The sequence below is a fragment of the Chrysemys picta genome, chromosome 7 (genome assembly GCF_011386835.1).
Source record: "Chrysemys picta bellii isolate R12L10 chromosome 7, ASM1138683v2, whole genome shotgun sequence".
Taxonomy (NCBI): domain Eukaryota; kingdom Metazoa; phylum Chordata; order Testudines; family Emydidae; genus Chrysemys; species Chrysemys picta.
This window is the reverse complement of record NC_088797.1, coordinates 100,192,088-100,218,934: the sequence shown is the minus strand read 5'-3', so window position 1 is coordinate 100,218,934 and position 26,847 is coordinate 100,192,088. Positions and strand designations below refer to the sequence as shown.

The 26,847-nt window shown below is 39.9% G+C and overlaps 1 protein-coding gene across 13 annotated transcripts in view; it reads right to left on the bottom strand.

Annotated features, from left to right (window-relative positions):
- CFAP46 (cilia and flagella associated protein 46) overlaps positions 1-25,841 on the bottom strand; it is a 182,418-nt gene extending 156,577 nt beyond the window's left edge. For 6 of the 13 annotated variants that reach the window (XR_010589285.1, XR_010589286.1, XM_042856763.2 and 3 more), the window contains exons 1-11: positions 25,455-25,551; positions 24,753-24,834; positions 24,034-24,158; positions 22,777-22,908; positions 18,146-18,210; positions 17,500-17,664; positions 7,528-7,651; positions 4,568-4,662; positions 3,080-3,190; positions 2,648-2,707; positions 1,876-1,975 (exon numbers count right to left, since the gene is read on the bottom strand). Coding sequence is in view for 11 of the 13 variants with exons in the window: in XM_042856763.2 (XP_042712697.2) it covers positions 1,876-1,975; positions 2,648-2,707; positions 3,080-3,190; positions 4,568-4,662; positions 7,528-7,651; positions 17,500-17,664; positions 18,146-18,210; positions 22,777-22,908; positions 24,034-24,158; positions 24,753-24,801 (1,026 nt within the window). In the remaining 2 variants the exon portion in view is untranslated. Of the gene's footprint in view, positions 1-1,875; positions 1,976-2,647; positions 2,708-3,079; positions 3,191-4,567; positions 4,663-7,527; positions 7,652-17,499; positions 17,665-18,145; positions 18,211-22,776; positions 23,676-24,033; positions 24,159-24,752; positions 24,838-25,454 lie in introns of those variants that run through there. The other 7 variants (XM_065552132.1, XM_042856764.2, XM_065552133.1 and 4 more) reach the window with 7 other exon arrangements.
- Positions 25,842-26,847: the final 1,006 nt, after the last annotated feature.

The window sequence follows — 26,847 nt, the reverse complement described above, 5'->3', positions numbered from 1 at the left end:
TGCATTTAAATCAGACACTTTCTTCCGCACTGCCTGAGTGACAGCAAGTGTCTCACCGAAAGCATAGATGATCAGGCTCTTTGCTCTCAGATCTAGTGCTCAGACCCATCCTGTCCCAGAGTAGCCAGAAGCAGCCAGTACAAGGAAAGTGCAGGTTTGCCCCATATCCCTGGGCTGCAGTATACTCCGTCGCTCTGTGGCGATGGTGCATGCTACAACCTGCTCACATGCTGGAGCTATGAAGGGCAGGAGCATGTTCAGTCACTCTGTAGGGGATGGTGCATGCACAGTTTAGTCAGCACTAGGAGCTGTGAGAAGCTCAAGCATGCTCAGTGAGGATGGAATCTTTGGCAATTTTGGATGAACCATGATTTTTCAAAGTCTTTGGGTGAATCATGATTTGGCCAAATTTTGGCAGATTTTCTTGGGGCAGTAAAAAGACACATCACTGACTGCACCCCCTGTTGCCAAATTTCAAGCCGCTATTCCAAAGCATGGGGGAGGAGGGGTGCAAGAGCTTTGCAAACTTTATTTTTCCCTACCCTCATTCTTGGAAATGGCCAAACCATTTTGGTTGAAATTAAAAAACATCAAAAACAAAACAAAACACAACACCAAAAAACAATCAGCCTGAGGTAGACCGCTAACATGGACAATTTCAGCCTCAACGGTTAAAGTTTGGTAAAGTTACAAGCAACTGAAAACAGGGGTTTATAATGGCAATCACCAGGCAACCTTAATAATATTGGTTGTGACACGTGCCCCTATACACACACTTTGGGGAGAGGGACATAGTTTTTGAATCTGTAAATCCCCCCTCTTGCCCCACAGGAACAGCAGATCTTCTGCACTATAATGTCTGAGAACTTTAGGGCTCCCTATGTGCAGTGGTAGACAATAAAGGGACAGAAAGAATAAACACCAGAGACCCCTTCAGCCAGTCTGGAGGTGAGAGTGGACAGGGACAAACACCCACCCAGGCCAACAGTTATAGTGACAGCATGCAGGACAGGCACACAATACTCACTATACTCCGCTCCAATCCCCTAGGTATACACTTTGTTTGCCACCATAATCTAATTACTACAGAATAATAATAATTAAAACAATAAAATGTCAGGAGAAGAGGCTTGGGGAAGGAGCAGGACTCAACCCCTCAAATTCAGCAATGGGAGGGGATAGCAAGAACAGCTGGTTTCACAGCCTATACAGACTTGTGCGTTCATTGAAGGAATAACCCTATAACCTCCCAGTACCAAGAAGACTGAATAACCTGAGGTATGTCTTTGGTAAGCCCCTCTTGAACTGCCCCATACCTTAACCCTAACCAACAGCCTAACCTTGGCACAGATGAATGCCCCACTTCCCTCTCAGCAGGGCTGGAATCCACCTGCTGTATACTGAGATTGATTACACAATATTTTATTCAAAAAGAGTGACGTGAATATTAAGTAAAATATCACTGCTTTTATAGCTTACATATAGATTGCTGACAGAATCTTCCAAAGGTGGACTGGTTAAATCTTTTCTAAAACTGCAGACATCATTTTGAGAGAGAGATATCTCCCACATGAGGAGTTTTGGAGGTATCCCCAATTAAGACATTCCACAGGAGACAGTTTCAAAATATGGACAAGAATCTGTATTTAACATTTTATTTAACAAAACTATTCTTTTAACTATTGTGAGCTAAACTCTTTTTCTTCATCTTTTCTCTAATTTAGGGATAGAAAATTTATGCAAGTAACTCCTATTCATATTAATGAGGGCTAATTACATCAGTACCTCAATGTGAGAATAGGCCTCAATGCATACAGAATTGTTTTGAAGCATAGTTACAATAAAGTATTAGAGCAGTGTAATCCTAACACTTACTTTAATCCCAGCTCTCTTCAAATCATGTATGCAATCAAATGCAAGTTGGATACAATTTAACTTCAAAGAAAGACGAGCCAATTCTAGAAGCAAAGGAATTCTGCAAAAATTAAAATAATTAAAAGATCATTTGTCTCATACAATTAACTTGATATAATTCCTTGATTAAGGTGATAAATCTCACCTGGATTTCTCTAAGGTATCTGAATTAATACTGCAAGCCATTGAGATTTAATACTAGCACTATACATAAGCAAACAGTAAATTAATTAAAAGCATGCTAACTGATCAATACTAAAATGAAACTGTCTATGGGAAATTATCAACCAGTGAGGGTGTTTTAATGGGATCCTGCAGGGACTGGTTCTTAGCCCAACACTATTCCTTATCATCATCTTCACTGATCTGGAAGAAAATATAAAATAATTGCTGATAAAGCTTGCAGATAACACAAAGACAGGCAAGGTGGCAAATAATGAGGTCAAATCATTGATATTGAGCGATCCAGGTCAGTTGGCAAACATGGTGCAATCAAATGTCATGCATTTTACTATAGCCAAACGTAAGGTCATATATCTTGGAACAAAGAATGTAGGTTATGCTTACAGGAAGGGGACTGCAGCATTCTAGAAAGCTGTGACCCTAAGGAGGACTGAACGATAATTGAATGAACATGAAATTCCAGTGCAAATTATGGCTAACGTAGCTAAGATAGTACTTGGATGGATTAATAAGAGAATATCAAGCATGAAGAGTAAAAAGAAGATATTACCTTTGTATACAACATTGGTGAGACCACTGCTGGAATACTGGGTCCAGTGTGGTGTCTGCACTTCAGAAAGCATGTTGGAAAAATTAGGGAGGGTTCAGAAAAGAGCTGGAATGTTTTAGGTCTGGAAAATTGTATTAAATTGAGAGACTAAATAGCTCAATCTATTCAATTTATCAAAGACAAGGTTAAAAGGAGATTTAATCATGGTCTATAAGTACCTACACACAGGGAAAAGATATTTGATACTACAGGGCTGTTTAATCTAGCAAAATTGGACCTTGATCCCTCATTTGAACATCTAGGTGCTATTGCAAATAATGATTAAGAATAACTGCTTTCACAAAGATCAATAGAAATTCTGCTATGGACTTCAATGGGAGCAGAATCAGGCTCATCGTGAGCTTTCAGAGGACTATGACCAATAAAACTTACTTTTCATCAAGAACTGAAATTGAAGAATCCTCGTCATACTGTTTCAAAAGTTCAAACACGGTATTCAGACTTGTGGCGGCTTCTCTTGGAAACTCATTTGTATCCAATTGTCTGCCAATTACATTAAATACTAATGATTATTTAATCAGAAAAATAAATATTTCAAATATTCTTCTGTAACACTCTGGGTACACTTATACTGCAAAAAAACTCCCGAGGCAGCGAGTCAGAGTAACTCGGACTTGTGTGGCTCACACTATGAGGCTAAAAATATCAGTGTAGACTTTCAGGCTCTGGGGCTTTGGCCTGGGCTCTGAGACCTTCCCTCCTCACTTGGTCTCAGAGTCCAAGCTTTAGCTCAAGCCTGAATGTCTACACCGATAAATTTAGTCCCACAGTGCAAGCCTTGTGGGCTCAAGTCAGTTGACCCAGGCTCTGAGGCTCACTTCTGTGGGTTTTGTTTTTTGTTTTTTTTTTCTCTGTAGATGTATTGTATGAACCCTAATCACAGTAATGTTTCTACCTCATCATTTAAGTGGAATGTACTGCTGCTTATTGTAACAGAATTATTCAAAATGAAAGTAAACGTAGCAACGTGGCAAGAAATAGCTAAGGATTCCCAAGAAACAAGACGTCATATAAGAAAATATCCACGTGAACAGCATACACTTGGATATCTTGAATAATCTGGATTCAAATGGAATCTGAAAAATGTTTTGAATCCCAAACAAAAAGGAAACTTCAGAGTGAGAGAAATGTTAGAGATGGAGCATGAAACTGAACATATGGGCAATGAAAAGGGGCTCAAAGAAAAGAGTGCTCAATTCCGCTCTTATTTACATAAGCAAAAGTTATTCCAGAATTACCTCTATCAACATAAGAAGAGAATTTGCCCTTAAATGAATGGCTCTTTGGTTGAGAAGTAGGGAAAATTATGTGGTTAACTTTTTGGGACCATGGGCTCAGTTGTGTTTGGCAGTTGCTAAGAGAAAGCAAGGTCTAGATGCCTGTGTTTTGTTCTTTGTTTTAAAATTTTTAAAATCTATAGGTGATGATTTCTCCCTTTATGACTTGCCCCCTATAGTTAAGATGTGACTTCCACAATTCTCTCTCTCTCCTCATTTAAGATTTATGTACAGTTATCTGTACTCAGCTACATTTATGCAATGATGACTTTAAGACATCTTTAAATTACCTCAGTTCTGGGGCCTCAGCATAATTTTCACACAATGGCACATTGTCCCAATGGACCATTTCACCTCTTTCCCTTGTGCTAGGTGCTGGGAGAGGGGTGGCATTGGATTCATCATGGCTTCTTCATGCCACCCAGATTTCTAGGATTCCTTTAGGCGAGAAGATTCCTCTAGTGATCAGCTAAGCTGGCTTTACAAGCTGCTTTGTGCCACCAGAGCAGGAGCTAGGATCTGGCTTTACATATTTATTGTCAGAAATCAAAATTCAAAAGGACAGATTGATTCCAATACTTACGATTTTATTGTTTGAATTTTATAAATGACTGACAAACTGATGGAGCTTTGTATGTCTTCCTCTATCTGGGAAGTGTTCATTAGTTTGTGATGCACCTACAAAAATTGTAACAAAATAATTCACCATTTTAATAAACCACAAAGGAACAGGTCCTCAGCTGGTATAAATTAATGTAGGTTCATCGACTACATTTTTCCTTCCATAGATTTTAAGTCCAGAAGGGACCATTGTCAGGGCCGGTGCTACCATTAAGGCAAACTAGGCAGTTGCCTAGGGTGCCACGATTTGGGGGCACCAAAAAGCGGTGCCCCCAATTTTTTTTTTTACAGCATTCCTACGCCCCCTCCCCACTCCACTTCTCCCACCTCCCAGGCTTGCAGCACCAATCAGCTGTTTGGCGCCGCAAGCCTGGGAGGGGAGGAGAATTAGAGCGGGGGCGGCGTGCTCGGGGAGGAGGCGGAACAGAGGTGAGCTGGGGTGGGGAGCTGTCACACGGCTCCCTGGGCTGGGGAGGTGGGGAGCTGCCACGGGGGTGCCTCAGGGCGGGGGGGGGGAGCTGCCGCAGGGCTCCCCACCCCAGCTCACCTCTGCTACACACCCTTCCCGAGCACACCATCACTGCTCCACTTCTCCCACCTCCCAGGCTTGCGGTGCCAATCAGTTGTTTGGTGCCACAAGCCTGGGAGGGGAGGAGAATTAGAGCGGGGGCGGAGTGCTCGGGGAGGAGGCGGAGCAGAGGTGAGCTGGGGTGGGGAGCTGCCGCGGGAGAGAGGCGCCTCAGGGCAGGGGGGGAGCTACCGCGGGGGGGGGGGGCACCTCAGTGCGGGGGGGGGGCGGGGAGCTGCCGCAGGGCTGGGGAGGGGCGCAAGGTGGAAGTTTCGCCTAGGGTGCAAAACTTCCTTGCACTAGCCCTGACCATTGTGATAATCTAGTCTGACCTCCTGCATAACAGGCAAGAATATTTTACCTACTAGGGCTATGCCAATTTATGCCACCTGAGGATTTGGCCCATTAAGTTAAACCTCTATATACTATTAGGATTTGATTTAAAATACTAACTAAAGCATTTATTTAAAAGTTGTGATTCTGAAACAGTCTCCTCTAGTTACTGTGGATGAACACAGTACCACTACTGCCACACACCTGTATATTTATATATCATTAACCACAGCACGCAAATTCATCTGCTCTGATTTACCCTGATTTACTGCCTATTGTACTCACCTTCCACATGCCAACAAACATGACCACCTCAACTTCTCTCACACCTCACTCTGCCACTCCGTCCTCCCAACCATCTCACCCTTTGTTCCTCCTATTTGTGAGGAAGGCTTAGCTTCCCTCTACCCCCAATAGACTTTTTGGTTATTTTAAAAGCTCTTCCATTCCTGCATTACCTTTCTTCAATCTCTTTATCTCCTTCCTGACCCATCTCCCACTCAAGAATTCTCTGTTTATCCCCTGCAGAGTATTTTTCCTCATGCAATGTTATTTAAAAGCTGAATGGGGTACACGGCTCCTGGAATCAATTATGCTATTACTAAAGCACTAAAGGGAGTGCAAAGCTTGGTGGCACTGCTCAGACATTCAATCCAGGTGTAATTTTAAAAACATTTTATGTTCATTTTACTGAACTACTTCCAGGCTGCTTCTCTCAACAGTGTCTCCAACCAGCTAACAATGCACAGCCTGGCTTTGCCTCCATTTTACTGCTTCATTAATATCACAACTGTAAAGATTCCTGCACCCATTTTAAAGATTTGGGATCTATTGCCCCATTTTGTAATCCCTCCCTGGGGTATGAAGTCTTGCCAAACAATAAGGATGTGAAGAGCTCAGAATTATTATCAATTAGTGGACATGAGTTGAGATCTCATAGTCTCCTAGTTCACGCACAGTGCATCTAATCCTAGGACAATCAGCATTTTGAAGATGAAGAGAATCCATCAGAGGCACACTGAAGTGAGATACTGGGGAACATGCTTAGTGCCAGTGCAATGGTAATCAATTTTAGCAGCAAGTCTCTAGCAAGCTCTACTAAGCAGAATACAGATTGCAAGTGGCAATTTTTAACAATTTGATACTTGGCCAAATCTAAATGGATTTTAAGGGAGACCACAAGAGGTACTTCTGTGACCTCAAACATTCCCTTGCCAGATTTCAGTTCTGTTGCAAACCATGGAAATGTTACAGCTCCCCAAGAAATGTTTTGGAAAAATTTGTATAATGGGAAATATAAGGTACACTTAATAAAGAATTGCCCTATACACTCATGTTCATTCATTCATTTCCCCAAACACTTTAGCTGCTCTGGAAATTTTGCCTTTTAAAATAGGACTTTCTCATATTTAAATAGTTTAACTTGAGTTACTTTATTTATGAGCTAATAAATGTAAATTAAGCTAATTAATATATTGGATGAAGAAGAGGTTATTAACCCAAGTTATGCTTATTAAGTTATTAACATAGAGTATCCCCAAATATTATTATTAGCAGTAGCTATCCCTATAATATTGTTTTATAAGAATAACATGGTGCAAAAATCTAGTGACATTACCCCAGGGCTGACTTTAGCCTACAACAGCAAAATGAACAATTATGCAAATTATTTTCACTGTTGATATCTGCCTTTGTCGTACATCAGTTCTACGTTGCTTTACCTTGCATTATTTGTTATTTCAGTTATACTCAAAGTTCTGAAATTTCTGATAAATGGAAAAGAGAAATTCAATAATAAAATTTACCAGAAACTGCATTCTGGGATATTTTGTGATCTTTATGTTTTCTGATAAACCACTTTTAAAGTGCTGAAATCCTTTATTCATGATGCTGGCAAAACTCTCACTGACTTCACAGGCATTTTGCTAGTTCTGGAATCAAATTCTGATCCTTAATTTAAATATTATAGATTAGATAGATACAGATATAAATATATAGAGATAGATATATTTTAAAATTACCATTAGAGAAAATATGTGTTGGTATTTATCTGGAACATTATTTTTAATGAATGCGGCTGCTGTAGATGAAAAATCCACTGCTTCTTTCATTTTCGAAGCATCCAAGAAACATTCAAGTAGCTCTCTGCAAGTCAAACAAAAATATATTATATTTAACATCTAATAACACTTTTTGTTATCTAAAGAAAATTTCAGTTATTTACATTCTATCAGAACCCTTTATAAATTTATGCTTCTCCCAGAAGAGCTGCATGCGCCCCATTACAGTGCTATATAGAAGAATGGTACTATAAGGCAATAATTCCGAAACAGGAGATTAAACTACAGATCTCCTAGCTCCAAGCCCTTCTTCATTTACAATACCTTATAGCTTTTATCTTCTATTTAATGCAGCTTTTTCAAAATCACAATTACAAAATGTTCTCACATGTGACTAGATTTGACAGTTTTTTGAATACTTTTCAATCAAAGAATTAAACAAAAAAAATCAGAAACTGTGAAATCAAATGAAACAAGCTGGTAAAACATTTCAGTGTGCTGTGTCCTCAGATTTCTTTTTCTTTACCTGACGAAAGGATTGGAATCCCAAAGCTGTCAAGTGAGATAAATCACTATTCATACCAGGAGTTAGATGAAGTATACCTGTTGCATTTTCAGTATTTTATAAGGATTTAACAAGTAGAGACCCAATGTTAAGTCTTAAATAACACATTTTAACGTTTCTATCAAATAAAAGTAAATGTAAAAGATGAAAAGGTTAATGCAAAGAGACTACTACTACTCCTGCAGGACATACATAAAATATGCATTCACAAGTTTCCCCAACATTCCCAAAAGAGGATATTTTGGTATAATGTGAGTTATTCATACCAGGCTATTTTTCCCAGCCTTTAGCATAACATTTGGAATATTTCTCTGTTGGATTCAACTTTTCATTTCCCCCCAGGGTCCACTTAAAAAAAAAAAAAGAGAGACACTGTAATATACTATCAGATGTACAAGGGATCATGTTACATAATGTTATTCCCTCTCTCCCCAATACTAAAACAGAAGACTTGGTGGTAAATCTCCCACTGATGTCAATGGTGCAGAATCAGGACCCAAGTAAAAGACTGCATAATCAAAATATTTTAAATTGTGTAACAGTTTAAAGACTATAACTATGGGCCAAATTGTACCCTGTCTGGTACAGCAACAGAGGGGTACAATGCAAAGCACCTCCTTACAACCTTGCGCAGACTACGCCCCACCTCACACATCATACTGTCCCTTACTCTGGGCTTGACTCCAAGCCATAACTGTCTTTACATTAGAAGAAAACTCAGAGGAGCAGTATTTAATCCAAATTCTTAAAATGAAAAGTTTTCTGATTTTGATCACAAACTCCACAACAGAATATACCTCCCTCTTGGGAGAGACCGTTTCTTTAAATTCAGTGTTTATTTTTTTGCAAGTACAGTGGAAGCACATTACAGCTTGTCCTACTGTACTGCTGTATTAGCTCATGATAAATGGTGTTTGTGTGGTGGGGAGAGGAAGAAATCAAACTTTGATTTATTGCTTTCTTTAATATGAAAACTGGAAAAAATATGGGAAAACAGAATGTATTTATCTATAGTATAATTTCCCACAGCCTTGTACTTCTTGCCTCTAGCTGGCTGAAGTCCAATATTCTAATTGCTCTCCACCTATTCCATTTTTCTTTTACTTCACAAACAAGGAAATTAGGCCTTTACCTAGAAATGCTCTTAACACATGCATAACTTTAAGTCTTTTAGCCTTTACTCTTATTGAAGTCAACAAAATTAATCATGAGCTTAAAATTATGCATCTGCTTTGCTGGATCAGCGCTTTAATGAGTTTGAAAAAATGACAGCTGTTTAGTTGGCCTAGTAGCATGAGGAAGAATTGGTAACTGAACTGCAGGAAATTTTAAATTGAGCTAAATTCATGGGGAAGGGCAACAAAAATTTAAATCAGATCAGAGATATTTTAGAATGGATTTTTTGTTTGTTTTTAAGAACTTGCTTAGGCAGAACCAAGAAATGGTTAAGTTACTTGACTATAGGTCTCCTTACTCCCACACACTCTATATCTAGAGTAGCTATGCTTTCATCTTACCTTTATTGTTTTGGCTCCTGCAAATATTGTTTAAAGGGTCATTCTAGTTTCCTACTCTGTGGCCCTGGAGGGACACAACAGAACTGGTAAGTTCCACTGCATAAAGTGGAGGTGCACAGTCCTTGAATGTTGTGAAGTCCAACTCCACCTGAGTTTCTTGTGCAACAGTTAGCAGAGGAAGGCCAAAGCATCAGCTGTTACACAAAAAGAACAGGAGTACTTGTGGCACCTTAGAGACTAACAAATTTATTAGAGCATAAGCTTTCGTGGACTACAGCCCACTTCTTCGGATGCATACAGAGTGGAATAAATATTGAGGAGATATATATACACACATACAGAGAGCATAAACAGGCGGGAGTTGTCTTACCAACTCTGAGAGGCCAATTAAGTAAGAGAAAAAAAAACTTTTGAAGTGATAATCAAGATAGCCCAGTACAGACAGTTTGATAAGAAGTGTGAGAATACTTACAAGGGAAGATAGATTCAATGTTTGTAATGGCTCAGCCATTCCCAGTCCTTATTCAATCCTGAGTTGATTGTATCTAGTTTGCATATCAATTCCAGCTCAGCAGTCTCTCATTGGAGTCTGTTTTTGAAGTTTTTCTGTTGTAATATAGCCACCCGCAGGTCTGTCATTGAATGACCAGACAGGTTAAAGTGTTCTCCCACTGGTTTTTGAGTATTATGATTCCTGATGTCAGATTTGTGTCCATTAATTCTTTTGCGTAGAGACTGTCCGGTTTGGCCAATGTACATGGCAGAGGGGCATTGCTGGCACATGATGGCATATATCACATTGGTAGATGTGCAGGTGAACGAGCCCCTGATGGTATGGCTGATGTGATTAGGTCCTATGATGATGTCACTTGAATAGATATGTGGACAGAGTTGGCATCGGGCTTTGTTACAAGGATAGGTTCCTGGGTCAGTGGTTTTGTTCAGTGATGTGTGGTTGCTGGTGAGTATTTGCTTTAGGTTGGGGGGTTGTCTGTAAGCGAGGACAGGTCGCTCTCTGTATGTGTGTATATATATCTCCTCAATATTTATTCCACTCTGTATGCATCCGAAGAAGTGGGCTGTAGTCCACGAAAGCTTATGCTCTAATAAATTTGTTAGTCTCTAAGGTGCCACAAGTACTCCTGTTCTTTTTACGGATACAGACTAACACGGCTGCTACTCTGAAAGCTGTTACACTGACCATCCCATCCTCTCTGCCTTGGAGGGCACCACGTTAGGGCCATTAGGTAGGAAAAAAACAAAACACTTTCCAGAACGAGGAGACCAGTTTTTGAGTGAAAACAGCTTCGTAAAACATACCAGTGGTAGCATGAGTGAAACCCAAGAGTTTTAAAAGAATAGGCAGAAGGCCCCTGAGTCACTGATGTAGCTTTTTAGTAAATCTTGGAACACTCTGGAAATTCTAAAGAACTGGAAAATTGTGCAAATATTTTAAAAGGCTATACAGAATGGCCTGATTAACTATGGGCCGGGTAGTCTGGCATTGATCTCGGGCACAGTTTTGAAAAAGCTGATAAATGATCCAATCAGTAAATAATTAAAAGACAGTATTATAATTAAAGTTAAACGTGGTTTTATGGAAAATAGGTCTTGTCAACCATTACTTTATCAACCAAATTTGTGATCTCATCAAAAATATCAAGTTTATTTATCATAGTAGGCTTCTGTGAGACATTTGACTTAATACTGCATTCCATTCTAATTAAAATATTAGCTCTACACAAAATCAATGTAGCACATATTAAATGAATTAAAAACTAGCTAACAGATAGATCTCAAAAACTGTAATGAGGAAAATTATAATCCAGTGGGGATCCCTCTAGTGTCAGAGGCTCATTAATATTCTTTGCCAGGAGGAACTGGAATTCCCTGCAGTGTCTTTTGCTCATATTGCTAAGATCAATTACATTAAAAAAAGGGGTGCATTTTGAAACATATTTTAAAAAATTAATTTTGTAGCCTTGTTGGCTAATGCTCAGACCTATTCATTGAAGGTATTTAGGGGACATCAGAGATAAAAAGATTTTAGTTTCCCTCCTTAACGAAGGTCCTCAAAGTAGGTAGAATGTCCTCATTTTCTCAATACTCAAATCCCGGTTTAGTTATACAAGCGGGCTTCTCAGTTTGTGCTTATTGCTCACACCTCTGTGGTGGAGAGGGTGAATGACTGGACAAAAGACCACAGGAAGTGACTATAAGCCTTTTTTGCTTTCATCACACTGGCTTTCACTTTCTCCTAAAAAGAGAATTTTACTCCTCAACTTTCTGCTTCACTTCATTATAAACGCCAGAAAAATGCAGTCATGAATATTTGTGCACATCTATGCCCAAGGTCTGGCATCGCTACCCTTTTGGGGGTTGGGGCAGAAGGGAGAACTCATTTTCTCTCTGGGAGATAAGGCCAGTTATTTGAGACCTATAGCCAGTAGGACTGTCTGGGCTGGAATCAACATACTTGAGTGGAAGACTCTACAGAGACAGTGGGAAACCTAATGACCAAAGATTAGCTGCAGAGGCAGATGAACATGTGAATATAGCATGGCTGGAGCTGGAGAATAAAGACAAGATAATAGATGGCTGTATTAAAAACTGAGCTCTCAAAGACACAGACACATACCCGAAGCCAAAGACAAAGGGACAGAGCAGAGAAGAGGAGCCAAGATGGTTTCACCAGCAGCATGCCTCCAGGGAGCCCTGGCCTGGCGTTGGCCAGTCTGATCTCTGTCTTAACCTTACCTCTCTTTGCTAACCTAAGGACTTTCAGAATTTATATGGCAGGGGACTAACAAATAGTTACCTTGTTTTGAAAAGGCTGGCTAGTATTGCTGCAAATATGTACGGAGAGCATTGAGCCCTGAAGGAGTAGAGTACAAGTCTCCCATAGGAGTCTGGTTTGGCTGGATTCGCTGCAGGAAACCACAGAGAAAGACAGGGATCGCTGGTGCCCAAAGGCCCAGTTTCAGAGCCTGAGAGGCTGAAGAACTGTGTGTGTCCTTGGGGTCTGGCACACTAAAGAGGTCACTCCCAAGGGCCTGGTTACAGGCTGGACATAGTCCAAAGCCTGTAGATCCGTGATACCTGGCCAGTCTGAAAGCAAATAAGAGAACAATACTAGCTCTTTTTTGGCAGGGATAATCTACATTCTTGGCACTTTGTTCCTGTCAGCTTTCATTGATATGCAAAGATTAGTAGTGCTGTTCCTTTACTGGCCCTCTGATATACTGGCTTTTCCAGACAAGATGTAGTTTTTTTGGGATCAGAAGCCCAGTTGACAAGGAAATTCAATAAAGTTATTTGTATACACATGAAACTAGTGACATTTCAGAGGCTGACCACATTGGCAGAGAGTGCAAAGGGAATGAGTGTGCCCAGGAATAGCCAACTATTCTTCAGTTTTAGAGGTGGTTGGCTAAGGTTTCTGGGTTTTTCTGCCACACCCCAAAAAGCATAGAGATTTCAAGAAGATTATCTGTCAGGGTGTGGACACAGCCAGGCATCTGGTGCACAACATCTTATGATGTTGGTGACACAATAATGAGGGTGATCAGGTATGGTGTCAGAGACAGCTTATAAAAATATTATTACAGAAAATTTCCACATTTGTCATGCCTGGTAAATGGAAGAACCGAAAAGGCCACAAAGAGATCAAGGGAGAAATGAGGCAGAAATACATCATGCGCTCGAATGGTCTGCAAAATGGTTATCTCAGGAACTGCTGCAACAACGGCAGTCAATGAAAAATGGGGGCAGCACTGGTACAGTTAGTTGGTGCACATATGGAACAGCTTCCACCAATTCAGTGGGCAAAATGCTAAAGAGCTTTTGGAGTTTACATCTGGTCTTGTTCAGGGAATCCATATATGATAGTTCACTATGGTGGATATCTTTGGATAATCAGCAGGTTTTTTTAAAAAAATCACTGCATTCATTTAAGACTTTCCTTATCACTGGCCTAGGGGAAAAATAACACATTTCTATGTTCAGTTCTACAAAACGTCAAATGAAATACTAATCTATGGATAGAATTACAAATGTCAAACAACTACAATTTCTCCATTCTTGTTTTTCCTCATAGGCAATAAATCATTTGGAAGAAGTTTCTTGTGCTATCTGTCTTAAGTATTTCGAAGGCACCATGGCATCTAAGCACTGAATATCTTTCAAATCTTTTGAAAAATGTGACAATGTGGATACCATTAACCTAGCTTCAATTCTGCTTTACGTGGTAAATTCTAGAAAATGCACTGATGATGATTTTCTACCTAAAACATTTTTTTCTCTTTGTTCCTACAGCTTTTCTTATTTATTTTTGTGAAGACTTCTGATGTCACTTGCTTTTCGTAGAATTAAAAATGCAGTAAATCTACTCGCATTCTGAGCAGAGTTATTTTCAACATTCTTTTTTCTTGGTGTCATAGAAATTTCTGTCCGTTCCAGCTGAGAAATAAGGAGAGATGGACACAGCTAGCCCAGCAAGGAGCCTCGAGAGGGGCGATCCGTTTATTTCAATTGCAATTGGGTTCGAACTCATAAGTCAGCAAGAACAAAGAAAACACTTACACTAAAGCATTATATGCAGTTGACTATGATAATCTATCGCTCTATGATTGGCCAAAATTTGCCATCATTACCATACATAATTAGCAAGTTACATAATCTGCCCCTCTTATGACCCCTTATTGTTCATCTACTTGCCCCCTTCTCCTTGCTTATTTTGCAAACCAAGCAGTTTATCTACAGGACGCAGGCACAGAAAGGTCCATTGTCTCCAGGTTTGGAGTTTGGCTACATTTCCTCTTGAAGGAACTTCCTGACTACCTATAGCTGACCCAGCATTTTGTCCTTCTTCTTTCTCCCATGTGTACGTGACAAATTTGCCCCCTGGCAGTTAAGTAGAATAATTTTATATCATTGGTGACCATTGACCTTCAAGTGTCTTAGTCTATGTGCACTCTTCAACCCAGAGAGACCCTGAGAAAGTACTTTTCAACTCTACTGAACTAAAATGGAAAAAGGATCACTGAGAACACCAGATAACCTCTCTGTTAAAACCTAGGGCTGTTAGCTCAAGCAACCAAGCCAATCTCAATTGTGGAAGTCCCAGACTAGGAGAGAAGTGGTCTTTTTAGCAGGACCCCATACCGTTAAAGAAATTAGTTCCCAGACTTATTTTGTTGGAACCCACTGTTGTGACCAGCTAAAAACTGCTTTAAAATAATATTTAAATATTATCCAACCACATAATTTCCCCTTTAATACAGGAAATCTATAGGAGCAAATTTTTCAAAACTGGCTTCCACTTGTCCCTAAAATACACCTTCATGTGTCCTTTTTGAGCACTAATACTTAGGAACATGAGAGACAGAATTCACACATACAAAACACATTCAAATTCCATTTACATCCCAGTGTTAGTGCCAGAAAAGTATGCATTCAGATGTTCTCACACACAAAACTTCAGATTAAGGCCTCTGACAATTCAGAGAGTGAAATAACATTTGGAACGCATCCACTGAGCATTGTTTAAACTAGATTCTGCATGGTAATACTACAACTACCATGCATCTTTCTGCTGTTCTCATTGCATTTAAATGCATCTTTATGTAATTTTTCTAAAAAAATCTCTCTTGGTGGTCATTTGAAAATTTAGTGGCACTAGCACAAAAAAAAAAAAAGAGAAAAAAAAACAAACAAACCCAAAACAACAAAAAACACCACAAAAATAAACATATAACAAAATCCCATATTTTTACCTATCTTTCTGGTAAACGTTGCAGCCTTGTTTCATGTTGAATTTCCCTGTATGAGCAATATGGACTTTTTAGATACCCTTAATATTTACATCTCTGAAACGGAGATGATTATAGACTATATGGAACTACATCAGAATTTTTTCATTATGAGCATCAATAGTTAAATATTCTGCCCACAGTTAATTGTTTAACCTAGTGCTCATTACTCCAATTACTGAACAGATAAGATAAGTTATATAAATATGAAAAAAAATCAGCTGTTTTAAATCTGAGCTATGGCACTAGGGAACTTTTCAGGATGCCAAAATTACTAATCACTTCTCTCAGTTCCATATGACTTAAAATATAGGTTCTCTGAAATTAACTACTGAAATGGCTGAACATCACAATAAGTTCCTCTGCTACTGTCAGGGAAGATCAAAATTGATGGTTTAAATCTAACAACATGGTATCTGAAGTTCTTTCCCTTCCTTAGTCTTTTGGTTCCTGCTTTGGAGAAGAGAGTTGCTACAGAAATTGCAGAAGCTATGACAGCACTGCTAATGCTCATGCCAAAGGCCATGTTAACAAAGACGTGGATCAAAATTTAGCTTTAGAGAATAATTAGAATGAGACCTACTTCTTTTATACTTTGGGATACGAGGCCTGTGGCTTTGTTTCAAATTAGTAAGAAAGAACCTTTAAGATACCATGGAAGAAAAATGCTACTAATACTCACTGATAAAAAATAAAAGCTTAAACAGAATCAGATTACTTTGATGAGAATTTACTTCTAATATATAATCCGGTAATATATGCATGAATTATAAATGGCAAAATGAGTCCACATATTTTACAGTCATAAAATGTGCTGTCTGATAATGAAGAATAATGCTTATAACCAAGGATGTCTCAGAAATATTATATCTCAGATAGTGTACTAACAAATGATGTATGGCTGATTACATGGATGAAAAAAACCACATACCTCAACTGATTGAGCACTAGTATTCATTTGTGTGCCTTTTACCCTAAAATTTAGTATTTAGTATACATTTTCCAAGTGTCATTCACTAAACACTTTATTTCATGAAATTTCATTTTGACATACAGCTACATTAAACAGGAGAAAAAGTTAATAAGAAAATTAACCTTTCACAAATTCACTTGACCTTTCACTCGTTCATCTGAGAGAAAGGGAGCTCCTCTGGCTACTGGCCAGACAGCACTTCAGGGCCTTCTTAGCTATGCAGCCAGAGACTGCCCCTATTCTTCCTCCTTGGTGACATCTAAATAATGGCAGTTTGGATGTCAATTTTTCAGGGATAAGGTCAGACATTCTGCCAAACCCAATTACCATATAAGGCAATCAGGCAAAAAAGAAGGAAACCAGAAGTACTGAATATGCTCCCCTCTGACTCTCCAGGCAGGGACAGGAACCTCCCACCCTCTCCAAGGATCAGGGGACAGGAGATATGTCTATGTCCCAATCTAGGCTTGGGATTTTTATCTGAAGAAAAATTATTCTTAAGCCATGATGTAGCTAGTTTGTCTCCTAACCTAAAAGGACACACACAACATTTAATTCAGCACCACAGCTGATTTAATCCAACAGGTTACGATGCCTCAGACTGGAACTGACTAGATATAGGCAGTAAAAGTTTCCTTCCAAGAGTAATTCCACAACTCCCTTACATACAGGGATTTTTAAAATATATATATTGACCATATGAAGCAAGACAACCTGTTGCAGAGACAGTGATTATAGCTTTCTAACTCTTGTGACGTGTCAAATCCATGGATGTCACTTCCATTTTACCACAATACAAATATCAAACTGAAGTATCTTTCGTACTATATATACAGGTTTTATTAAAGAACAGTTAAGGGATCTAATCCTGCAGTCTTCTCTATACAACTACTGGTCTATGTACTAATTATGAAATTCTGCTCTATGATTTACAAGTCGTACCATACTCACAATATATTTAAAATAAGATTTAATATGCCAGTTTGTGATCAAAGATAACCACAAATGGGAGCTACATGCACAAAAGGACTACAGGACCCTGGTCCTAAAATAACAGTTCAAACTTACATCATAAGTTCTGCTCGCCATTGCTTGTCTTGCTCTTCAGCTTGATTTAATGCTGTTACAATCTGAGATAGGCTGGGAATAAGAAGGTAGCGGAATCCAGGCTTAAGATATGGCCTTACAACCTGCCAGTAAAGGACTGAGGCATTATATATCAAAAAATAATATCTGAAAAACAAGAAATAGGATTTTATAACCAGAGATAAACATATACATATTTAAAAGTCTCTTTATATAGATTCTAAACAACAAAAGTAGGGACTACATCGTTCTATTGTTTGTATAGCACCTACCATCCTGACTAAGGACAGTGGGCACCTCAGGAATACATCAGTGAGAGCTAACCCTGTACTGTCCTTCCCACCAGCAGAGTTATAAAATGGAGGGACATAAGCAGCCACATATATCATATTAAAGCACATTTATATTCATCTTGTCACCTTAATACTGTTCTACTATTATTTTTCATATGGTGGAAGCACTACTGTTGTTACAAAAAAGGAATAGGACTGAGACAGATATGCTCCACAAAAAGTTCTGTGTTACCCAGAGCCCCACAAAATGAAAGTATGAGAAGCAATTATCTTAAAAAACTAGGTCAGTAACACTGTTGAGATTTGGAACTGTAACCCCTATCAGACTGTTTTACCTTGGATCGTGTATTGCAAAGTCTAATGCTTTCATAAGGTACATCACAAATTTCTCAAACTTTTCCTAAAAAATAACAAAGAATTGTTAAAGCTAATTTGAAACAGGTCTTTATTAATCACTATCATATTACTAATAATTTTCAGCCTATTATCAAATTATTATTATTGCTACAGGTGGGGCTGCCAGTACCATATAATATTAAGGTTGTCTAATTTTTTCCATTAATAAAGACCCTACTACAGCTGCTTATAACATTGCCAAACTTTAACCATTTAGGCTGAAATTTTTGTTGACAGATGTTTAGAAAATTTCAGCTTAAAACATTCCTTACACAAAGGCCATTCTTCCACAACCCTCCCCCATCCCAGGGGGGTCAGTCATTTCCAAGAACAAGGACAGCCTGTACCCCATGTTCACCACTTTTATAAGATTATGATATATTTTGTACAAAGTATGCCTTGTGAAGTATCATTGTAAACTCATACTCTGCTGAATATTATCATTCTGTTGAGATATGTGTAGCAACACTATGTGTAAAGTTATAAGTTTCTACTGTCTGATTGTTACTGAAATATGTTGTAATTCCAGGTAATGCCCACAAACCAGTTTCTCAGGATATGCCTACACTACAAGGCTTTTAGTGACACTGCTGTGCCGCTACAGGCGTGCCGCTAAAAGGCATGCAGTGTAGCTGCTGTTTGTCAGCAAAAAGCTTGCACTTCCCACGAGTGGCCGCAGCTTTATCGGCAGGAGAGCACTTCTGCCAACAAAGAGCTGCTCACACGCACTTTTTGTTGGTAAAGCTTTTGTTGTTCGGGAGGGTGGTGGTGGGGGGGGTTAACACCTCTGAACGACAAAAGTTTTGCACAAAGTGCCAGTGTAGACAAAGCCTTAGAAACAAAGACCCACTAGCACACCAGCAAGGTGTTAAGGGGCCATTACCTACTTAACTGTCAATTTACCAGCAGGGGGAAGGTATAAACAAGAAATTTACATTGCATCACAGGAATGTTTCAAACCTCAAGTTCACAAGGGACTGCCTGTCACCATGACTCAGCAAGGATGTTTCTAGCACAAGAAATTGAGTTACAAAGGGGGAGAAAAAGACTTGACCTCTCCCCTTTTCTCCCCATCTCTCTGCTCATGTCATTAATGAACACCTGAAGAATTCAACTAAGGGGGGAATGGTCCCTAGCTAGAAAAGAAATCCAGCCTGTGAACTGTTGCAGTTTATGGTGAGAGAAACATTTTGCTTTTGACTTCATTTAGATATTAGCATGTGGTTTTATTTCTTTTGTAACCAATCCTGGCTTTTATGCATCTAGACTTGTAAAAAAAATCTATCTTTCTGTAGTTAATAACTTTATCTTCGTGTTTTATCTTAACCAGTGTGTGTTTGGATTAAAGTGTGTGGGGAACCTCTACTTGAGAATACAAGATTGGTGCATTATCACTTCCCAGTGTTGGAATGATGGTCTATCTATGAACTTGTACTGTCCAGGAGAATACTGAGCAGTGCAAGATGCACATTTCTGGGGAACAAGGCTGGGACTAAGAATTTGAGGGTAGTTCATGCTTGGCTGGGAGAGCACTCATGTATTTAGCTAAGATTGAATTTACATGCTGAAGGCTGAGTGACCAGACAAGGAGTGGCTGTTCTGGAAGTAAAGCAATGTAAAAGGCACCCCAAGCTAGAGATTTCTAGAGACATCACTGTTGAACAGTTCAGATTGTACCCTGGAGAATCTGACACAGAGAAAATACATTTTTTTGTTTTTTTGCTCACTTTAAAATTCTGGTGACCTTTTATTTGAAAGGCTCTGGTAAGTCTATGCTTTGGAGCAAGGAGTTGAAATTTGGGATGGGGCAGGGGTGCGGAAGAGTGGCCTTTGTGTAAGGAATGTGCCTTTTTTCATCCCTGTAAAAACCCACCCAAATTTGGCCAAGTTATAAACCTTTGAAAAGTCACCATTCGAACATGCTAAGTAGCAACCTGTTAAATTTCAAAGATTCCAGCTATGCTTGTCATGCTCCAACCCAGGACCGTGCAAAACTTTCCCTGTAATGGGAAAGGCTGAGAACCTGAACTGAGAGCAGGGACCCTATCAATGACTCTGTGCCTTGATGAGGCAATTTGGAGGAGGAGAAAGCTGCCTGATTCAAACTCAGAGGGGACAAGATTGTACCAAGGGGTGTGAGGAGTGAGGGGAGTAGGGGGACCAGATGTCCCGATTTTATAGGGACAGTCCCAATTCTTATATAGGCTCCTATTATCCCCCATCCCCGTCCCGCTTTTTCACACTTGCTGTCTGGTCACCCTAGTGGGGAGTAGATTGGGACAAGACACCTGGAAGGCTGGGACTGGATGCTTGGGGGAGGGAGGGAAACTAGGACTGGGAGTTAGGGTAGAGGGAGAGACTAAGACTGGCTAGGCAAGGAGATTAGGACTGAGAGCTGGGGAGAGAAATAAGGGGGGATCTGCAAGCCAATAAATTGGGGGGAGATTGAGATTGTATGAGGAAACTGGTGGAGTGAACTGGGACTCTGAGCAAGGATTTGGGGACAGAGCACCAGTTGGGTGGGGAAAATAAGTTTGGGGACAGAAGACAGATCTAATCAGGAGCCAGAGTGTGGGGGAACAACTAGGAATGGCTGGGCAAAGAGACTGGGACAAGGAGGGCTCTGAGTTACTATAGAGAATTCTTTCCCAAGTGTCTGGCTGGTGGGTCTTGCCCACATGCTCAGGGTCTAACTGATTGCCATATTTGGGGTTGTGAAGGAATTTCCCCCAGGTCAGATTGGCAGAGACCCTGGGGGCTTTTTCTCCTTCCTCTGCAGCATGGAGCACTGGTCATTTGCAGGTCTAAACTAGCATAAATGGTGGATTCTCTGTAACTTCAAGTCCTTAAATCATGATTTGAGGATTTCAGTAACGCAGTCAGAGGTTATGGGTCTAATATAGGAGTGGGTGGATGAGGTTCAGTGATCTATAATGTGCAAGAGTCAAACTAGATGATCAGGATGGTCTCTTCTGGCCTTAAAGTCTATGAGTCTGTGAGATGAGGGGAGTCCGAGGGTGGGACTTGGACTACATGGGCAAGAAGACCTGGGACAAGGAGTTGGGTGACAAAGTGACAAAGTTTTGGGTGATGCATCTAAAGGTTCTAACCTTATGACTTATATAGGTATAAATGTGATGCAACATGATGGAATTTCTGTTTTTTCACTTAGGTTTTTCAGAAACCTGGGAAATTACACACAAATATGTTAAAAGAACATTTTTAAGGTTCCAGAGTCAAGCACTCAAAGGCTAAGAAATGCCAGAATTTAAGGTCACCTGTGCAACTTAATTTGCTCCCCTTTCATGAATGCTTTATGATACATCTTTAATTACATTATCACATACTACTTTTTTTCTACAGGACTGATCCAGTGCACAGTGAATAGACTGCCTCTGAAAATAGGGCTTTGTAGTGAAGGAGACTGTTTGTAGGACCCCTACTTCATTTGCTGCAGAAGCTGGAAGATGCATACTGACTGAAACAGAAAATTGCAGGAAGAGCAAAGGTGCTGGCCCGAAGAATTTCTGAAAATCTAAATCAACCTGAAATCTATATACTCACTGAAAGGAATTTTTTTTTAAAAGTAGTAATATAAAATTTCAGTGTCCTCCATTTTAGGAAGTTGTCACACACAAGTTACTACTACAGATGGTCAGAAATTTTCTGATGAAACCGTTTCATCTGAAAATACTAATTCACTGAAGCAAAATGTTTAATCATATCTCTTTCATCAAAACTTCTGTTGAAATACAGGGAAACCTGCCAGTTTTCCAGGGTCCACATCTCCAGCAGGGAGCATGCAAGCCCCCAGAGCCAGGGCTTTGGGGGCCTGGCAGGGTCCCTGCTCTGCAGCAGCAACCTTGGGAGCCCTGTCAGGAGTCAGCATTCTCAAGGCTGCTATGTTACCAGCTCCATGGCAGGGACCCTGCCATTGTCCAGAACCCCAGTTGGAGCCAGGGCTCTGGTGCCTGTTAGGCTTCCCACTTTGGGGCAAGGAGTTTGCCAGACCAGAGTCTCAGCTGGAGCCAGGGCTCTGGGGACTGGCAGGGTCTCCACTCTATGGCAGCAGCCCTGGGAGCTCTGGCTGGAGCCAGTCCTATGACTTCCAGCTCCATGGCAGGGGCCCTGGAAGCCTTTATAGCCCTGAGAGCTCCAGCTGGGGGACTAGCAGCACTGAGAGCTCCAGAAAGAAAAACTGACATTCTTGTCAGTTTCATGGCTACTATTCAGTAAATTACAAGAATGCCAGTTTCACATATTTGTTTGGGGAACACTATATTTTGGTGTTTCTAAAACAAAAATTTAAGGTTATCTCCAGTTTATGGAGAAATTTTGGTAAATATGCTTTCGTTCTAATTTGGAACAAAGTAAATATGAAAGTCCCAAAACTTCTGGTAAACCAAAATCTCGTAAGTTTCAGCCAGCTCTACTTACTACCCTTACAAATATATAAAAAAGAATTGAGAACAAAGATGATTTACGATGCACAATTTAATTTAACATCAAACTATGAATATTCTTAAAACTAGATGTTACCATAATGTTAAAATTCACAGTATTTTCTCACCAAATTATCTGTGGAGAGTGGGGTGTACAACTGGCCTTGGCACAAGTAGGCTCTACCCATAAATTGGGTTACAGGATGTCTTCCTTTAAAGTACATCTGTAGACAATCACTGCTAATTTCTGGATACTCCAACTAGAACAAAACATTATTTTAAAGGGGTTTTTGTTGTTGTTGTTGTTGTTGTTAAATGAATAACAATCCAATAAAGAAGTTGATCAAGAATGGTCAGCTTTTAAAAGTGTGTGTTTGGTGCGACAGCAGAATGTACATTCATAGGTCCATTTACAACTGGAAAGTAAGGCCAGCACAAACAATTCAATACATTAAGATTTTAAAGTTAACCATTTTTCTCCTCCAAAAATATAGAAAATGGCAACTTTTTACACAACAGATCTGGTTCCTGGGTTTATTCAGAGTCACACAGTAGTTTATTATAGTACAAAAAATAAATATTAATTATTTTTTATACTTAACTCTGTATTGCACGTCATTAAAAGAACTGTTAACTGAAAGGTCAAATTCTGAGTTGCATAAGCATAATCAAGAGCAGAATTTAGCCTACAGAATCTTTTTTGCTGGCAATGATGCATGCCCCCCAAATAATGCACATTAGATTTCAGATCTCAGATACAATTTATATGGATGGTAGCTAGGAAAAAGAAATAAAAACCTGTTACTTGTAAACTGAACACATTGGAACTTCATATGCCACTTTTCAGTGCAGAATCATGCTTTAAAAGTATTTCAGACTTATAAAAAACTGAGTCATATTTTATATAACACTCAGAGGTAGCAGCAACAGTCTCTTGTGATTAGAATGTTCTCTCAGCTTCTGCATGACAACAACCATTCATCAGCAACTCCTCTTCCATCTTGTCCAAACAGCTCACATTAGCATTCTCATAACAAAAGAAACGTCACAAAACTATTAAAATACATTTGAATTGTCTACCTCTCTTACTCTGTGCTAATCAGAGACGTCCGAAAGTGCAGCTTCCTGATTGATGAAATTTACAAAAATGTTGACTACGGGAAGAGGCTGGGGAAAAGGATACACTGGCATAAGCCAAAAAGCACGTCTAAGCACTTGGTCTGTAAAGTAAGAAAACTGCAGCATAACAAATTTCAGAATCTGTATTTCCAGTGATCCTGGCAATATCTTTAAATATTAATTTACCAAAGCACTAACATAGTATAATTCTAGACAGTTCTTTTTATTTATTACAGATAAATAGTCTACTTAGAAAATGTAGTTACCTGGAGTGCTTGTTCTGCACACAAGACATATAAATCAGAGCTAAAGCTCTCTGATGAATCAAGTGCAGATTTCCCTTGATTGGCTGATTTGATCAACTCATAAGTTTTCTTCAAAGCTTGAATGTCTGTTTATAAAAATAACGTATAACGAAGATAACAAATAATATTCTTTGCTTTATGACCGAGGGCACAGGCACTTGACTGTATTATTTCAAGTGATCAACCCAACAATAAAAGCTCTTATTTTTACTCATAGTAAAGAATAGTGTATTTGCAGGGAGAAGTTATCAAAGGACACTGTGTAAAGCTAAGCACATGCTGGATGGGAGTTTTAATGAGTCTCTTGCAGTTTTAAATAAAAAAAATCAAGAAGATAAAAAAACAAAGGACATTTAAGGCCTGTTCTGAAACTCCTTGAAATTAATAAGAATCTTTCCATTGACTTCATTGAACCTTGGATCCAGTTCTTAAAGCTGTTATAAGAAATAAAATTGTTTTGAAGTAAACTATTTAACTAAAAAGAGTGCTGTATTACAGTATTTATTTTGTGTCCTCTAACAAAGATATACAAAGTATTCACAGAAAAATATTTTGTCTACAGTTCTGTATGTATAAAAACAAGAACTGATAAAGGTCCATGTAGTGCAAGAACTTTTATAGTCCTCATTTATTTAAAATAGATGCCAAGTAACATTTCTATACATTATTCAAGCATTTACCTTGGTGGTTCTGTGCTGCAGATAACTGCTGCCTGATCACCAAATCCATGTTCTTAGTCGCAAAGCCTCCGATTGAACAAGTCTGCTATGAATACAATAAACACAATTGTTTCAAATAAACACTATTTACATAGACGCTTGAATTAATTAAATCAGATTTAAAAAAACACTAAATTTATTTTTGATCCATAATGATTACTGTGCTATTAAATCTCCATGCTGCACACCGCAGGGTCTATTTAGATCACAAATATAGCTAAAGCTGCCAGACAGAAAGGGGTGTATTTTAATTCTCTTTCTGTAGATGGCCCTGGCCTCTCTTGGCTGACCACACTTCCCAGAGACTCTAGGAGACCAGCAAAACGAACAAACGTCACATTTACAAATAGTCTAGTTCCTTATCTTTAAAAAGCTCTGCACTATTGCGCAGCGGTGGTACACGCACGGGGGGGCTGGTTGCAGGCTATAGTGCCGGGGCGCGGGGGCCACTGGGCAGTCCGGGCACGGCCTTTAGAATAAAGGCCGGAACACAAGGAAATTTGTCCTGCTAAAGCGTCCACGCCGCCGTCCCCCAACACCGCCCCTGCCTGGACCCCGACTCGCCTCGCTCCCGCTGCCCCGCTCCTCATCTCCTAACAGCCCCCCCAGGCCCGACACCCCCGCTCCGCCCGCTCTCCCTGCCCCACTAACACCTGCCCGCACCAGACGCTATCGGCAAGCGGCGCCCTCCATCCCCTGCTCGGCAGCACTCCCTGCTCCCTGCCCAGCGGCTCCTAGCAACGCACCAACATACCTCGCTTCCCCCTACGGGTTCCTGCCCGGGACACACTTCCCTTCCCAGCCCGGAGCTTTCCCAGCCGCGGGGGGGGGGGGGGGGGGATGTTTCTAATACCTGCCTCCCGCGTTCTGGGTGAGCGGGGACTGGCCAGTCACTGGGAATGGAGTTGCCCTGAAGCTGGCACCAGCAGTAGGGATGTGGTGGAGTCAGCCACCCAACTCCCAAGGCAGCCACTGCCAATAGTGTGAGGCTGAATCCACACAGGAGGGACCCAGATTCAGAGCACCGTCTGCCCCAAACACTCGGCTTCCAGCTCTGCCTCTCAGGGGAGTGCTTGTGAGGGCCTGGACACTCAGACAATTCTGATGTGTGTGTTTGGTCAGACAGAAGAAAATACATTCATAGGTCCACCCCAGCCCATCTCCGCATCTAGGGTGACCAGACAGCAAATGTGAAAAATTGGGACAGGGGTGGTGGGTAATAGGAGCCTACATAAGAAAAAGACACAAAAATCGGGACTGTCCCAGCTGGTCATCCTATCCGCATCCCCACTTACAGAACCAAGACAGACAAAAGGGGACAAGAAGAAAAGTATTAACTGTTGAGGATGTAGAAATAAACTGACAGAATATATTGCTTTAAAGTCACAGAAGACGTTGCAGGGAAAGCAAACAATTTAGTAACAAGGGCTGCCACAAAAGGATGCGCTACAAAACATCACAGTAACTGATATTTTTATTATAGAAAACAGTTATAGCAGTAGGTGGGATCAGGGGGTTATAAAAGCACAATAGGAGCAGAGCCTATCCACACTGTCAATCTAGTTAAGAAATGATAAAAGAAACATTCTCTCTCTGTGTCCTTCAAGAACAATCCTGTTCTTGTTTTTTAGCAGTATTCCAAAAATTGCAAGTGGGGGACTCTGCTAATGTCATAGCAAAGAAATCCTCCTTAAATAAATGCATCTGTAAAGCACGCTTTCATTAAGAAACATACTGTATATAGATTCACTTTTGAACAGGAATTAATTAACAAAGACTTTTACCATGGAATCTTTTGAAATAAAAAGGTATGCCACCAGTGTCCACAGCTTTAGGCTGAAATCACATGTAATGGCAAAAGACATTAAATCATATCTACCAATGTAGACAACAGCCATTGGGTATGAATAAATGTCTTTTGAAATCTAAGGTTTTATTTTATCTAGACTCCTTTCACAGTATATCAGTCAAGTGCATTTCCATTCTTCAGAGAACAGCAGTACAGAAAAAAGATTCAGTCAGAAATGAATTGGTTGGAGTGGACCTTCAATGACCC